The sequence below is a fragment of the Labeo rohita genome, chromosome 18 (assembly GCF_022985175.1).
Source record: "Labeo rohita strain BAU-BD-2019 chromosome 18, IGBB_LRoh.1.0, whole genome shotgun sequence".
Lineage (NCBI taxonomy): Eukaryota > Metazoa > Chordata > Actinopteri > Cypriniformes > Cyprinidae > Labeo > Labeo rohita.
In genome coordinates this window covers 23,975,914-23,993,302 of record NC_066886.1, presented here as the reverse complement: position 1 = coordinate 23,993,302, position 17,389 = coordinate 23,975,914, and the positions used below count along the sequence as shown (strand labels likewise).

The 17,389-nt window shown below is 38.5% G+C and overlaps 1 protein-coding gene across 2 annotated transcripts; it reads right to left on the bottom strand.

The window, feature by feature from the left end:
• Nucleotides 1-451: 451 nt before the first annotated feature.
• On the bottom strand, nucleotides 452-17,004 carry pdpr (pyruvate dehydrogenase phosphatase regulatory subunit). Of its 2 annotated transcripts, none has more exons than XM_051134695.1 (18): nucleotides 16,875-17,004; nucleotides 15,040-15,298; nucleotides 14,768-14,901; nucleotides 14,584-14,665; nucleotides 13,684-13,847; nucleotides 13,487-13,608; nucleotides 11,924-12,041; nucleotides 11,015-11,164; nucleotides 8,630-8,822; nucleotides 8,431-8,555; nucleotides 7,583-7,738; nucleotides 5,568-5,701; nucleotides 5,251-5,399; nucleotides 4,640-4,752; nucleotides 3,845-3,939; nucleotides 3,512-3,601; nucleotides 2,921-3,103; nucleotides 452-2,344 (listed from the first exon to the last, which is right to left on the bottom strand). In XM_051134695.1, exons 2-18 carry the CDS (start codon nucleotides 15,285-15,287, stop codon nucleotides 1,940-1,942), a joined length of 2,661 nt encoding a protein of 886 aa, XP_050990652.1. In that variant the 5' UTR covers nucleotides 15,288-15,298; nucleotides 16,875-17,004; the 3' UTR covers nucleotides 452-1,939. The 2 variants fall into 2 exon arrangements, with proteins under 2 accessions (XP_050990652.1, XP_050990653.1); XM_051134696.1 differs by having other exon boundaries at nucleotides 15,040-15,341; nucleotides 16,875-17,002.
• Nucleotides 17,005-17,389: the final 385 nt, after the last annotated feature.

The following is a 17,389-nucleotide window of genomic DNA, read 5'->3' as shown; positions in this document are numbered from 1 at the left end:
CCTCTGAAAGATTTTGTGGTTTACTCAGATTCACTTTTAAGATGTTTTACTTTTGTTGCTTCTTATTAAAATCGGAACCACTGAAGGTTTGTTAAAGCCATGTCTGTGGACAGCTAATGTTAAATGGCTGTGAATGGAGAAAGCAGCTGGTGAGTCCTTGCATGCTTAAAAACATACTAGCACTCAACGGTCCTTCAGTTAACATATACTATGAGTCTACTTCTGAGATCTTGTTTTTTAGGTCATCCTGTCCATGTTTGACACAGGGCCATTCCTGTTGACCGGCTTAAACATGAAAGACTAGAGACTAATAATCAAAAGTCTGGCTTGCGAAACCAAATCTACTCTTAAATACAGTGTAAGCTAGTGCCTAAGAATAATATTCACATGAGAAAACAGAGATAACAATATAAATACATAAAGCCTAAAAATCCAAATGATGAGTCAAACCTTGATTACATCTTTTATTTATGAAAATTAATCAATCATTTGTACAATATATGATATAAATACAAAGGCAAGATGGCCAGAAAGATCATATTTACTGTATAATAGTCCTGTTACCTTTGTCTGACATTTAAAAAACAAACACAACAGGTACAAGCAAAGCGTAAGGTGCATCTGATCTCTCCAGCTCTGAATCACATGGCAATCAGATCTCCAACAGATTATTTGTTCTTAGATTCTTTACACAAAAACCCTGTTACAACAAATTCTGCTTTACAGTGACAGATTTACATACTTACACACACACACGCGTCAAAAGAAAGAAACCAGAAATTATATTTTGTACAAAAAAAAGAAATGCGTCCTAAACATGTTTTTATGAAATTCCCCTTGTAATTATTGAGTGGTGTTTTGTGCATGATTTAAACACACCACTGATCCTGTACTGTGCAAAGCTGCTTCTGATTTAAACAAAATACAATGCAAAACTTTGTACATTTAAATATGATCTGACTGTAAGCTTTTAAATAATGCTTTAAAGATAAAACTGCACAGATGATGTAAAATAATATGCTGTCCAAACAATAAACACCTCAACGCCATTTCAAATACAAATACACAACCAACAGATCATGTGATTCAGAACAACAGAGGAACATAACGCCTTCCAAAATGATCAAATGACACTAAAAACACAGTCGTTAGTAGAGATACATAAACCCAAAGAATCCAGTTTGAGTTTGAATACAACGAAATGAACACAAGACTACTTCATGTACTTCACACTGCAAATGCGGCAAGGCACTTTACAAAAGCGTCGCTCAAGAACCTCTGTTCAAGCCGTCAGTCATTTTTCATCAGCGTCACATATAATTTGCACATCCGTCAATACCTCCTCATTTAATATTGTAGTTTTATAACAAAATAGTGTTCCACAAAGACACATGGTTTGAAATACTTCTCCAGTTTTCTCCAGTTAAAATCCAACACTTCAAACGGACAATGATTGTCTAGTGGCAATCTGATGTCCATATAAAAAAACCCATCCCTTTATTTTAAACCATGTGACATGGCAAAAAGCCAAACCTTGAAAATGATGAACAGGGTCTTATTTGACCCAGAACAGGGTCTTATTTGAGAAGATATGACCGGACTATTAAAAGAGCAATAGTAACAAACACAGAGAAAGAATTTCTTTCTAAAGTCAATTATGTATTCAAATAATAGTCCACAGCCAAACTAATTCCACTTCTGTTCACCATACAGGTCCTTCATGACGCACACTATTACACAAAGAAAATCATCAAAGCACAAAACAAACAAACAAACAAAAAAAAAACATACATATATAGAGCAGTAAACCACACGTAATAGCGACTGACATCAAATGAAGATGATTGCTTGTGCGAAGGACTTCAGGAAGTGCTATAGAGAGACTGTGCAAATATCAGAACACCAGCACCTTTGATCTCAGATCTGCTGCGGCTCATTATCACTTGCTCTGGAAGTTGCTGAGCTCCATGTCATCCTTGCGCCGTTTCTGTTGAGCAAAGAGCGAGCTGAACGGGTAGAGCTTGGCTTTAGCTGGGAACTTCTGTCCAGCAATGTCCACCTCATAGTCTCCACGGTTAACGAATTCAGTAGTGACCACGACCGGAGAGCCGTCAGAGTTTGTGGGGCTCAAGAAACCGAGACACACGTGGCGCTCTAGCGTGTAGCTATAGGCACTGCTCGTGGTGACACCAACCAGCTCACCATTACGGTAGATAGGCTCACCCCACCAAGGCCAGAGGTCCAGCTCTGTGTCGTGATCCTCCAGAACCAGCATTATGAAGCGCTGCGTGACTCCCTCGACCCGCTGTCGCAAAAGAGCGTCCCGGCCCAGAAAATCTGTGTCCTACAAGAGTGAGAGATCATGAAGTCAGAGATTGAGAAACTGAGAATGCAAGACAAGGAACACACAAAAACCACAGTACAAACACAACAGCATCGCATCCACAGCTACAAGCGTTTCAGTCATTTCAGTATGCTTAATAGACCAAGCCACAATGAAATCTCATTAGAGCAAAGTACAGCTCCTCATATATAGCGGCAGAATGATATTTCACCAAAGCCAAGAACTTCACCAAGTTCATATTTCAGTCATTTGATTGCAAATCTGACAGCATCATGAACCACCACAGCGACAGAATGCTATAATAGTCCACAGGCATTGGGCAAATATGCAATTATATTTTACCGATATAGTATATTTTTACTATACTGTACACACTCGTGTACAGCTGCATTTCTGAGTGATAAACGTTTCACAAGAGCATGATGGGATGTTGTTGGTGTTTGCTGGGACATTGCTATGGAGTCACTGAAGTGTTGTGAGAACTGTTTCACATGTTGTTATTTAGTTGTTAGAGCGTCCTGGGTAGCTGTAAGTGGTTGCTAACTGGTCCAAGTCAGAAGAGATGAAGAAACCAACCTTGTCAAATTTGACCCTGAACTCCCGTCCACACTCCAGAGGGGTGGTGAATGAGTCGAGATCCTGCCCCCAAAACGCGAAGAACTTCTCTATCCGCAGACTGCGTAGAGCGTAGTATCCCGCATTCCGGATGCCATATTTCTGTCCGACTGACATCACTTCATTGTACACATGCAGTGCATACTGGGAGAAGAAGAGCAACATTTCAGAGCTTTGATCAGAAATTACTGATATGATTGGATTACAGCAGACTACAGCGATGGAGGACATTCACACAGACCTGTTTTCTCTGTTTTTTCAGCATCTTAGCAAATCCTAGCACTAAGATTTCATCTATATAATTATTTTCTTAGCTTTTAAAAGCATCCTTATACCCCTGCTATTTGTTTCATTTGGACGCAAGTTTGGCTGTTTTTAAACACGTGAACACATCTAATGTGAACAGCCCCTTATAGTACATCTCTGTTTTTACGGTTTTTGTACAACAAATATATTTTAGTCCTTTTTGTACTATGAATATGTTTTAAATTATATGTTTTTTTATTTATGTTTCAGTGGATGTCACCACTTGCAGCAGTGGGTGTGACGCACCTCTATGGGAATATAAAGCATGAATCCCGGCTCTCCTGTGTGCGTCATACTCATGACTCTGATGCCGTTAGCATAACCCACACTCATTTCCTGCAAAACAAAAATCACAGTTAGTCTTCATGTGAGCAAACCCGGAAAACATTCTGCAGCACCAACAACCATAACCACAGCTATGGCCCGGCTCCAATTATAAATAACCACCACTGTAAATGAGGTCAGACAAGGGGGATGTGTTGAGCAATGAGTACTTGATTAATAATTGATTTAGGTTGATTTATAACTTGAATATCTTCAGTACTGCAGCAGATAGTGTAGTAGAAGTGTTGGTCTCACCTTACAAAAGAGAGAAGGGAAGTGTTCTGGAGTCATTGACACATACGAGAGTTCAGACAACACGTCCATGGCACGAGGACCAATCAAATTCAGAGCTGGGAAAAACATGTCAGACATTACTGAAACCACCTTCAAACTACTATAAAGGCCTTCATTTATTGGGGTTACTTCATTTCATTCACTCACTCTCACTTATAAGGCTAGTCCATGTTTTAATTCCTAGTGTGAATTGAGTAACAGTGCTTTGCTGCTGGTTTGCTGTAGGGTCTAATATCCCTCAATAGGGGCAGCCACGGCCTAATGGTTAGGGAGTCGGGCTTGTAACCGAAAGGTTACGGGTTCGAGTCCCAAGAGTGGGGGGGGGGTGGGGGTGAATAACCAGCGTTCTCTCCACCCTCAATACCACGACTGAGGTGAGTCCCTTGAGCAAGGCAAAAAAAAACCCAACTGCTATGACTGCCCACTGTGTGTGTGTTAATAGTGTGTGTGCACGTGTTTGTTCACTACTCACTACTGTGTGTGTGCACTTGGATGGGTTAAATGCAGAGCACAAATTCCGAGTATGGGCCACCATACTTGGCCACGTCACTTCCTTTCCTTTCCTTTCCCTTTTCAATAACAGCTCTTTGTGAGGCTGCATTATATTATGACAGATACAGAATTACAGATACAGACTGCAGAATAACAAGCTGTTTCCAAACAATTTTAACACTGTTTTGTAATGTTCATGATACTTGAAAACTACTCTGACAGATGGTTTTAAAAACAGAGAATGTGAGTTAGAGACAATCTTACCTGTGTATTTCCAGCTAACATCCTCCAGGTGGAGCTGAGGATCGTTGGGCATGTGTTTCTTAATCCAAGACCAGCAGTGAACTTGTTGATCAGTGGGTGAAATAATGAAGAAACTGAAGAAAGAGAATAAATGAGTAAACTGGAGAATGTCAATAATAATGAGCTGATTCTAAGAACTGATCTGAATCTTACTGAATCTAACTTAAACAGTAGTGAACTGAACTGTTTATGAATGTATTTTTTCATTTTCCTTTAGTTTTGCTGGGTTTCATTACATTGAAATATTAAAATAACAATAACAACAATAGTAATAATAATAATAATAATAAATATGGCACATTGAACAGCGCTCTGACTCATAAGCACCTGCTACTTTATGCTGACTGCTAAACTGAACTTTGTCCTTCAGATACACGGATGATCTGCTGTCATGTTCATTTAGGTTGTGCAGTTCTTCCATTTAACGCAGTGCTGGAGATCTCTAATTTTGGGCAAATATAGAGTAATTGCAATACAGTATAATATAAACGTAAATATATTGTTCTATAACTTATAAACCTTCAGATCAAAAATTCAAAATGAAACCCTCTCCAGTGTCAATCTTTCCAAACCTGTTTTTGCTGAGGCGCACAACGCTGCAGTCATTCTCATATCCTCCTCTCTCGTTCAGCATGCCTGTGTGGACAATGTGACCGACTGCCACGTCCAGATCATTGGAACACAATCGCTGGAGCAGCTGCAAGGCCTGATCACCGGCCGACTGAAACAAACACAGACACTTTAACAGTCACAAAACATCCAAACCCAGCAGAGCTGAATTCTGTGGACCGCTCTAAACTCATGAAGACAATAAACTAGTCTAGAAACCACAGAGTTCCCAAATCAATCACAGATTATGATGTGACAGACTAAGACTGAACTGACTCACTGTGAGCTCAAACTTGGTGAAGGAGGACATGTCAATGACGCACACTGCCTCCTTACAGCACTTCACCTCCGCACCCACGATATCAAACCAGTCTGGCTTGTAGAAGGTCTTACTCTGATCCAGCGCCAGTAAATCTGTGTGAATAAAGACAGTGAAACGCCAGTTACACTGGAGCATTATGGGACATGTGCAATTTAATTACTGGATATTTGTTTTCATATTTTAAAATGGTAAAGTGTGCTGATCATTCATCTGCTAAGCTGAGTTCATACTAATCTAATGCATTTTGATGAAGTACACTGCTAGTTAAAAGTTTTGACACAACTTTGGTTCTTAAAAATCTTTCGCTCTAAAGACATCTACTGAAATAATTAATTACTTTAAGTCTTTGTTTCAATTTCTTTATAAAACTAACATTTTGTAAGGAAAAAGGAAAAGCATCCATGAGATGCTGCATCTGTAAATGAGGCTATATATTTCAAGTGTGCTGACTGTCTGAAACCTGTATGGAATCACACAAATTTATCTGCTAATGTGGCTTAGTAGAAGCTTATCCACCTTATTTTTTAACACTGAAGTAAGCCTATGAGTGAGACTTCCGGTTCATTAGCCGCTATAGGGAAATAACAAGAAGAATAATGTGCAGTAAAATGGTAAAACTATTTGCACTACAAACCAGTGTGCTCAAGATTAAGATAATACTTTAAAATAATGGTATACGGTAAGACCAGTCTGCAATACCAAGCAGCAAAATGAGCTGTTTTCTACAGCTAAAAATAGCTGGACATGGATGAGACCAGAAGCCAGACCTATAACATTTACTAATGGCCACGCCCCCTCTTACAGCAAAAATAAGGTGGATAAACAGATGTTTTGCAACGGATTTCTGAACAAAACAAAACAAAAATGTCTGTCCAAGCATACAGGGAAGCACAATTACATATGTAACAGAGATGTTGTCTTTCACATTGACACTAATGCTCTGAGAACCAGGAAACAGCTACCACCGCTATCATGTTATCACCTAACAAGCAAAAAGCAGTTCACCACACTAAGAAACAACCAAATCTGGTTAAAAAGACAAAATCTGTGGAGCAACTGTCAACCCCTCAATCAAGTTAGAAAACCTGACAGAAGTGTAATCGGGGGCATCTGAAACGCACAAGACTGCATCCACAAACCAGTTAGAAACTTTATTCTGATAGTCATCTCCTTGTTTTGTCATTGAAACAACTGCTCCTACTGTCACTGCTAATAGCTAGTGCGGTCAATGTCAATCCATAACAGGCTAACCACGAGCAATACACCATGAGCAAATACGAGCAATACACCATGAGCAAATACGCCAGGTGAACACATGATGGCGCCACTGTCCTGTTTTTATATCAGCAGAAACTCCTCTGTATCTGATGTCGCCATAAATATAACATCATCCGGTTTAAAAGAAACTTCACTGGACAGAATCGCAGTCACATTCAGAGGAAGAAAATTTCAGATTAACTACCATGATTTCATTTGAGTTTCAGACACTAAGAAACCTAAGGGTGTATTCATAGCATCAACTACTGATGAAGTGTTGAATTGTGAGCTTCTGCAGACTTTACTGCTGTGAATTTTTCACGCTTTATTCATATAACATTGTGTTTTAAATGTAAACTACATGTACTGCAGTGTTGTTTTTCATGTCATTTCAATCTACAGCACGTTTTTATTAAAATACTTACTGTAAAGATATGCCATTTTTGTCTTGTCTTCATTTCATACGTTTAATATTCTAGTATGTTTGCCATATTACAGAGGGTCCAATGTAAAAGCGTGTTTCAAGTTTTTCTGGTAAATAACTAACTCTCATATTTCCGTTTTTCAATCTGAAATGAGCTGAATAGTAATCATCAATTATGTATGTCCAAACATTTGCCCGGCTTTCGAAATCAAAACTCAGCAGTCTATGCTGCTATTGACAGAAAACAATCAAAACTAAGATAAACACATTATGGTCAGACTTGGTTTCTCACCTTTTCCGGCTGGAACAAAGTATTTGGCTCGCTCAAAGCCATGTTTCTCCATCCAGCGCGCTCCCTGTGTGTCTAAGCGGTCATACAGCGGACTTGTGCGCAGCTGCCGGCCCGTTTGGAAGTCCCAGCGAGGAACTTTCAGTTCATACAGGAGCGCTGATGTATTCACACACAAGAACAGCCAACAAATAAATACATCCCAAAAGTCTAGAAAAATGTGTCATGAGTTTGAGCACTCTGACTGTGATCAACCAATGTTAAGAGTTCAAGCTGGTCTGCTAAAAGATGCCTTCACAGGTGATACCAAAGATGATTATAACCAATGTCCATTGCATATGCAGATAGATATATAAAAGTTTTTAATTATTATTATTATTGTTACAAACTAACATTTGGATTTTAAAATGGAATAAAACACCAACAATGCAAACAACTAGCTAGACTAGCTGATTACCTCAAAAGTCCACAGATACTGACATCAGTTCATACTGATGTTAACACATACCGGTTTGGTCAGGTGACATTTGACACATACTGCACTGACGTGTTGTTAAACAACAGCACAATTTTAAAAAATGCTGTACTTCTTAAATATGTCGCTCCCTAACAGAGGTCTCTACATAAATATAGTTTTGGATCTGGACGTTTTTTAACTATATTTAGTTAAAACTGAAATAAATCGACTACATATAATTGTTTTAAAGTATTATATAAATGTATTTGTAAATTGCTTTGGATAAACGTGTCCTGCGGTTTGGCTAATCATTCTTTTGATCCCATCCAGCTCTTCTCTCAAATGGTCTTCATTCTGAGATAAATCTTTGTTTGTAACAGTAGCTAATACTCACGCATGACTTCCATCACGCGATGGCGCAGGAACGTACGGCTGCTCTGTAGATTACCAAAGCGTTTGATGTCCAGAGGCCAGACATTGGCACTGGGGTATCCATACGTAATCCACTCTGCCAAATATCTGTGGGAAAAAGAAGCTATTATGAACTTTTTAACACAAAGTTAAAGAAACATCCAGCCATGATGCTTCCTTACTTCCCAGCTCCACCGGCAAATGAGAGGCCTGATGAATTCATGCCTGCCAGCACAAAATAGCCATATATGCCCGGAGTCTCTCCCATCAAGCAGCGCATGTCTGGAGTGAAGGATTCTGGGCAGTTGACGAGCTGCTGGATCTCACAGGCCTCCAGACCAGGCATCCGGCGCAGAAGAGCACTTAACATTGGCTCTGGAGAGACAGAGCACAACAAGCAAAACGCTTTTATTGAGACAACATCACATTTAAAAAGAAAAAAAAAAAAAAAAAAAAAAAACAGAGCCCACTCTTAGTCTACTAGAGAATTGTTGTATATATGTACACTTTTCTGTTCAAACACAGCTGGTTTTCAGTAGCGATCCACAGATTTAACACTATCACCATCACTCCCGTAATGATCATGTAATGATCTCGTAATGTACTTCATGTAGTGAGCAGAAATATGCTTATTGTAAATGCATGCATGCCATATTCTCCAATGACTGGAATCTATTAACAGACATCAAATCTGAGATTTTAATCATTTTGAATCCAGAGCTTACAGGAGGGTCCATCAGACTGTGATTTTATTCCTCCTTCTGTAACTTGTTTGCTCAGATTTTTTGGTCAAAACAGAAGGAAAACAGTATGACAGAACAAACATTCACAACCTTTTCAAAGGAGCTGACAATCACACGGCTGTCCTCTCAACAGCTAAAATTAGCAGCCGATCTCAGCAGTTGAGCAACAATGACATCACAGAACAGCTTACATAAACTAACATAAACATGAACAGCAATTTACAAGACTACACGCTATTATTATTTGCTATATATTATAGAGCAAAACATATAAAAGAATTCAAGGAGAAGACAGAAAGAGAAAAAGGGAGAGGAGGTTTAAATATAGAATAAAGGTCAGTGAATGAGCTGGAAATATCTCCCTCTGTCCTTCTGCACATGACTGTGAGTCTGCAGACAGAGATCACACACATATATGCACTTACATGCTCACACACACACACACTCAGGCATATGACAGCATGACTATAAACTATACTGGTGTATGCTGTGGCGTCAATTGATGGATTCATGTAATAAACAGAAAATTATGATGAAAACTGAAAATTCTAAGAATAAATTAAAAGAAAGTTCACCATGCCTTCCATGCTTCAAGGGGTCATAAACTGAGAAATCATGTTTCCCTTGGCCTTTTGACATACAACAGGTTAATGTACTATAAACACATCCTGCAAGTTAAAAACTCAAATTTTTCTCATTAGTTAAAAAACAGCTTTTATTGAAACCAAGCCCACAAAACAATTAATTGTGGAATGTGTCACTTTATGATATAAGGCGAAAGCCCGCCTCTGCTGAAGATCAACGCCTGCTTGTACATTACTACCTCTTTAGCCGTGCCCACTGGTACACACTTGTAGTTAGAGACAGACGCAAACAAAGGATTACTTTATGAACAGAACAAAACCGATGTCATTACAAGATTATGAAACACAGAGTACGTCAGAAACTGTCGGCGGATTTGTTTTGTCAACCTGTGTCGCATCCAGTATAGACAGAATCGCTGATTATAATGGGTTCTGTTGTCTATAATCGCACTGCGTCTTTCATATTCGGTATAAACATAGGGCAAATTAGGAAAGAGCTCCAAATTGCATCAATGAAACACTGTTTGTTTGTTTTACTTTACCACAAATTCATTTTTAAACAAGACAGCATGAAGCAGGCTGTTTAGACAGACTGAAAGTAAAAGACAATGCAGTGCTGAGACTGACTTTATTGGATCCAACAGTAATGCCGCAACACATAAGTTTGAGTAAAGGTGTTTTTACCAACATTGCGCTGTCTGTTCCAGACTGTTTTTTTTTATTCATACTGAGTATTTATATGCTTTTAACCCAAATGACCCATGTTGTTTTCACAGTATGTCACATCAGCATCCATCTGTTATTTTAATAGGAAAAACTGTTAGCCAGACATTGCATTGGGCAGTTATCTGTAAAGCACTGAATGTGCCCGCCTATAAAAAGAGACCGTTCTACAGAGAGGCTCAAAAACATGATAGAAAATTGTTTATTACTTCCTACTACTTCCTAATTACTTATATGTTGTTTTTTATGTAAAATCACACTAACATTATAAATGAACCTCCGAGAACACTATAAAATAATACAGAAATGCAGTTCATGACCCCTTTAAGTGTGTTAAAGCACAACAGCAATGGAGTATCCAACATTAACTGGATAACAGTGGATCGTAATTCACTCCAGACAGCTGTGGAATGAATGCTTCATTGTGTGGAAAAGAACAACGTGAACGATCTGCCGAACATCTAATACAGAGTGATTTCATGATTCTATGTGGATCATCAGAAAACATTCAGCTCACCGAAATGATCCCAGTCTTCCTGCATGTTCTGAATTTCCAGCTGATTCCGTCCCTCAGTAAAAATGGGCTTGGGGTTCTTCTCAAAGCCACCTGACAGGATTCCTGCATGCCAGGCCCGAGCATAGATGCGTCCGTCCATGTCTATCACCACTGCACAAACACCAGAGACGTTCATTAATTACTGCAGCTGCTTTATGAGCTGGACAAACCACACTGTTATCACAGTAGCAGAACCAGCTGGCTTTCATTTTATAATGAGAGAACATTGTGCTAATAAGCACTGAAAATACAATAACATCAAATCCTGCGGATGTTTTTCAGAGACAGATGCAGCTGTAACCCAAACATATTATTTGTGCAAATAACATTTTTAAAGTATGGCTACTATGTTTTCAGTTGATGGATGAAGCCTTTAGCCTCAGAAAATTATTTTAAAGGGGATACTGGATGCCCATTTTCCACAAGTTGGTATGACTCTTTACTGCTCACCCCGCCCCGTCTTTCATTTTTTGTGTATTTGGTGGCACGTCACCATTAAAAACAATACTAATTCACTGTGTCTTTAGCGGCTCTGATGTCGGGAGAAAATGTAGACTCTTTTGTTCACTTTTACATCCAACAACAAAACACCTGCACTGTTTCCAAGACATTGTTGTAGCTACAGCTTTTTATCATTATAGGGTGGTTGTGTCCACTCACTGCTAAGGCACATTTATATGCAATAAACATTAGCCTTTCCATCAACTATAAATATTTTAATTCAATTAACACTTTTCAAGAAAACAAATCATTGGAAGACGCTTAAGCTAATGACAGGCCATAGAAGTCTTGTGTGTAACATATCTGAGAGATGCTGTGGAATGATGTGTGATTATGTGAAATGTTGTGTGATGTTGTGTGATGTGTCACCTGGGATGTCATTCTGAATGGGCTCAGATAAAGGTTTCGTGAGGAGGTAGAAATGTTCACAGCCGTGTAACGGAACAGACACTTTGACCTCACCACTCTGACCGAGCTCATACGCCCACTGAAAACACATCAACACATCATGGATCCATCAGTGTCATCAGCACAACAAGGACACTCATGAGAACAAAATCAATACTTTCAAGAGCTGGCAACAACAGGGGTCTCATTTATAAAACTTTCCATAGTTTTCATCCTAAAAGTGTTCGTACGCACAAAAGCTAGATTTTGCATACATACAACATTTTTAAAATGTATAAAACCATGTATATGCCAGAACCTGCACAAAAATTCCTTTTATAAATCACGATCAGGGGAAGATTATGTGTACGTGCATCTCCACCCCGAAATCATCATATATGGAGCTCACAACGGCTTGTTTTAGTATGCATAACCTCATCTGCATATTATTTCATATTCCCATCCACGTGACACTGTGTTTTACATTAAGGAAATATGAGACACAGACTATTTTTCCACTTGTGCCATACACATAAATTTTTATTGCTAAAAATTATGCAGTATCCTTGTTATGTTTCATAATATATATATGAAAATATCCATAACAACAAAACTGTTTAAAATAGTTCTCAGATATATTTTAGAATGGAGTTGATCTCATTCTTTTACAGTGGCCAAATAGTATTTTGATTGTTTTAAACAATTCAAAAAATCAAATTAGATTTATGCAGTTATGCTGATAAGGTGAACATCTATTTTTAGTGGAAACAGGTAAGCCTATATTTATCGAAGTGTAACTTTGTCTGACTCGGCGCATTACTGAAAGTATTTAAAAAAGGTAACATGCAAATCTTACCGTTTTCTTCGAGTTGTATCCCTCAAATACAGTGGTATTTTTCATAATGTTGTGGAGATGCCGACATCAACAACTCTGTGCAGCTATGGTTTTACAGTAAGCTTTTATCATTGGACCTATTCAAACCGGACAATGGACCATTCGACCACTAAATCCAGCAGTGTCCGCCATAATTTTGAAGTAAGTGCGCATCGAACATTGTTCTCGCTAAAATTATCTGCTCATAACATGAGATCTGCAGTTTAGTTTAAATATGAATTATTGTGCACCTATAGCACAATAGGTGCACAATAGTCTGTATGATGCGTACATATTTACGTAAGTTTATTTTTTAGAAATCTGGATATGTGTGTGAGAAAATTGCTTACGCATTTTTATATGCCCATTTTATGCAAACACAATGAGACCCCTGTCCTGCCCAACTTAGTAAAATTTAGCACCACAAAAGTGTAACTGTCATAGTATATAAAATGTTACTCCACTGTGGGAAGTTTTCCAAGTTATATTAAAAAAATAATAAAGATAATTACTTTTACATAATACTACAGTCATAATACTATTATAGTGTAAAACAAAACAATCAAGTTTAAATAATAAATAATATAATAGACAACAGATCTGCTTATTTCCTGATCTGCATTATGTTTTGAAACCTGGACATTTAGACAAAACTACATGCAGAGACTGACCTGTCCAGCACAGTTGACGAAATATTCACACTCAATGGATCCACGGTCGGTCTCTACGGCTGTGACGTGGCCCTTCTTCACCACGACATGGTTAACACTGGTGTGTTCATAAATCTGCACTCCTGAAATATTGAAAAACAATTAAATGACCAATGAGCATCAGTGGAACTGAACCAATTTTATGTCTGTAGTCGTACCATGAGCTGCCGCCGCCACAGCAAGTGCGTGATTGACGTCCGGTGGGGAAACCACACTGTCTCCAGGCAGGTGAAGAGCTCCAACCAAATCATGAATATTCACGAGTGGGTGGAGCTTCAACACATCTTTGGGTTTGATGACATTACAGCTGACACCTAGAACCCTACAGAGGAGAGAGCAGAGGAACTTTTGTCATTTAAAGTCTAAAGGTGTTTCCAATAGCAAACCTCATTTCGGTAGTAATCCATGAAGAGATGGCTATGTGGAAAGCAGTTTTGAAGGTTGGCTCATTTGTTAACCAGCAGATTAACTATAGATTTATTTTGCTGTTATTATTCCAGTATTTCATTCATATTATTTTGTCACATACTGTCCTGATTTTTGTCTGTGAATTTTGGGTAAAAAAGCTAAAGTAAATGTGGCTGCAGCTTAAGACTTCAGTTATGTAGTCTTTCAGACATTTCAGGAACACAATAACAAACAGACAATCTGAGTCTAATGAACAAGAAATGAAAGACACAGAGCGCACATTGTGATTTCTTCTTCTTCTGTGCAGTATGGCATGTGATAAATCATTATGAGATTCTCCCATTAGAAACGGCTAATATTATAGTAAAAATAAGTTAAACTACCTGAGTTGGATCATGACCGTTAAATATGTCATTGTCTTGTGTGAAGCTGTCAAAGCTTCAGCAGGGTTAAAACTACAATCTGAGCCATACTGTCCTGCAAAAGCCCACATAAACACCACCCAAAAATCAAAGATCACTGACTGTGTTTGTGCTCCAGAACAGAGCGGTTTGGACAGACAGGACGATCAGGTTTGAAACTACTCCTACTCCAGTCACTGTGTTGTGAACAGATATAGAGATCAGAATGAAAACGAGAGAGCAGCTCACTTTAGCCTGGATGCCAGACGCTTCAGAGACAGAAACCGGTCCTGATTCTGAGCCAAACATAGAGAACCAGTCCGTACGAAACCTGGAACACAAACACCAACAATGAAGACGATCACTTATTAAAATGAAGCACATGTTGAAAAGTAAGTAAGTGATCTGTTGTGGAGTGATGGTGATTTCTCACCTGTTTTAACGCCTGTCTCCTCTTCCAAACGCTCATAGAGTGCATTTGAATAATTTGCCATTTTACTCTCAATAGAAAGAGGTTTGGCAACGCTTACTATTCCTGCACAAAACCGAGTTGTGCCAGCTCCAAGTCTACAACAGACACAAACAAAACCCAAGTAAACCCAACTGAGGTATAGCTTATATGGAGTCAGATATTTTATTTGTTTATAGATGACAGGTATGTGATTTAAATCATTGATAGATGGCCAGATGTGTGTCTGAAGTCACCTGCCCTGCTCCAGCAGCACTATCTCCGTCCAGCCCAGCTTGGCCAGATGATACGCCACCGACGTGCCCACGATGCCGCCTCCACAGATGACCACACGGGCATGATGGGGTAGCGCCGCAGACGGCGAGTCCGTGCTTAAAAACCGCAGCGATCCACGCAGACGAGCAGGACAGGCTCTGGCATCGTAGAACAAGCGGGGCAGAAGAACCGGGGACAGAGCCCGGATACTCCACGCACCGCCACGCATGGCTGTGCCACCTTTGAAAAACAACACAACCACACAAATCACATACACACAACCCTTACCAAAACAACACACAAACATTTAAACCACATAAAACATAACCCTAACCAGGAACAGACATAAACACTGAAATTCAACACACAAAACCCTCCAATTACACACACAAAAACACACACACTGACATACAACACACAAACACTGAAATAACTTAGTGCTCTTTCTTAACACCATGTCAGTATCTACAGCTATTTTCATGGTGAAATTAAATGTAATTACAATATTATAGCAGAAAAACTTTTTCCCGATTATTTACTCATCCCCAAAGAGAGATTAATGTTTTGGAAGAAAACATCTCAGCATTTTTTTATGTATATAAATGGGACTCAACGTAGACCTTTTTTGACAGTTCAAAATCTGTATATAGGCAGCTTCAAAGTAATCCACAAGACCCTAACAGACAAATAAGGGTCTTCTCTAATGGAACGATCAAGTCATTTTCAGAAAAACACTGAAAAAATAAATAAATAAAAAATTATATACCTTTTTTAAATACAATTTAAAATTTAAGTTAAACCTATTGTGTGATGAAGGTGGCAAGAGTCGATCCATATACATCTTAGGCCTGGGGTGAGTAAATAATCAGGAAATGTTCATTTTTGGGTGAACCATTACTTTAAATCCATTTTCTTATATAAAACTCTGAATCTAAATCTGGACTCCACAGCTGCTGCAAAAATGGCTCAATTCTTGCAGTGTTTGTTGGATATTTTGTAATCTATATGATGACACTATATTATTTCTGTCGAGGTAAATCTGACAGCAAAGATCATTAGTCTACATTCAAGCAGCTCTTTTAATGTTTGTTTTTTACTCTTTACACACGCATTAGGCTTTTGTAAATAAATGACCTTACACATACACTGAAGACGAAAATAATGTGTTTATGTACAAACTGCGAAACATTCAAACGCAGGTTTTAACAATGGAGATTTGAAGGGCAGATTGAGAGATCTGAATGTCATATAGACATATTAGAGTAAAAACTTAATAGAGTTATATTTTTTTCTGATTTATTATTTACTTATATTATTATGATTACTTGTCTGTTGTTTAGATCGGTTCACGTGTGAAGCTTCTACTTTCTACAAATACCAGAGCTCGAAAATAACAAATTAATGAACAAAATTTCACGAACGGCACGGAAAATAAATATTACTATTACTGTCTAATTAATATTAATAAGCACTTGACACAGTGGCGTTCATACATGTCACTGTATATTACCTTTCTCCGTGTTTTATGCTTATATTTTGTTGTTTACTGACATGTAGCCGTTAGCTTGAGGCCTGTGATGGGATTCCTTTTGTAAAACACGACGAAATGCGTTTATTTTTCTGTTTGAACGACCTGACAGCCATGTGTGTCCTGAAATAAGGTGCTCAGCAATTCATTTATACAGGAACTTGATTCTGCTGAACGTCAAACTGAAGATTTAGTCAAACTCAACAGATACGAGCTAAAATACGATCCGTCTCGTTAAAGATCAACATGCATGTACGCATTAATGCTGCAAGCAGCACGGACACATACCTGCAGAAAGCTGTTATAAGCGCTCAGATCTGATGAGATATATTGATTTGATATGTGCAATAAGAGCTGAGAGTAACTTTACTACAGCCGCAGGTCAAAAGAGCCTGGCATCCTTACAGCGCATGCGCGGAACAACCTGCCAAATGATTGACAGCTGAGCTTTGCACACATTTATCACCTCAGATACACATCCCATCGGTTACATTTCCTTTAAAAAGTTATTTTTATTTTCATGTCGTAAAACACACACACACGCAGACACACAAATATTTATTATTCTTTTGAATCTTTTCATAATATAATCCTGGACAACACATAGCATATAAATAATCTTTCATGATTATTTTAATAATCTTTCTGAGGTTCGAACCTCAGGTATCCGCAAGTTTTTAGTTATCGACAGATAACCCGCTACTCAACAACACTCAAGCAAAAACGGGCCATCATCACCTCAAGTACCTTTTTTATATTTCAAATGGCTGAATTCGTAAGCAGTTTAATATGCATTCTACTGC

Bases quoted from the DNA above. Each gene is read 5' to 3' on its own strand.
- pdpr (XM_051134695.1), bottom strand. From the start codon at position 15,287: ATGCGTGGCGGTGCGTGGAGTATCCGGGCTCTGTCCCCGGTTCTTCTG. The intron at 12,042-13,486 runs GTCAGTCTCTGC...ATGTGTTTTCAG, and splicing joins TCGTCAACTGTGCTGGACAG to TGGGCGTATGAGCTCGGTCA. The intron at 8,556-8,629 runs GTAAGGAAGCAT...TTTTTCCCACAG, and splicing joins TTTGCCGGTGGAGCTGGGAA to ATATTTGGCAGAGTGGATTA.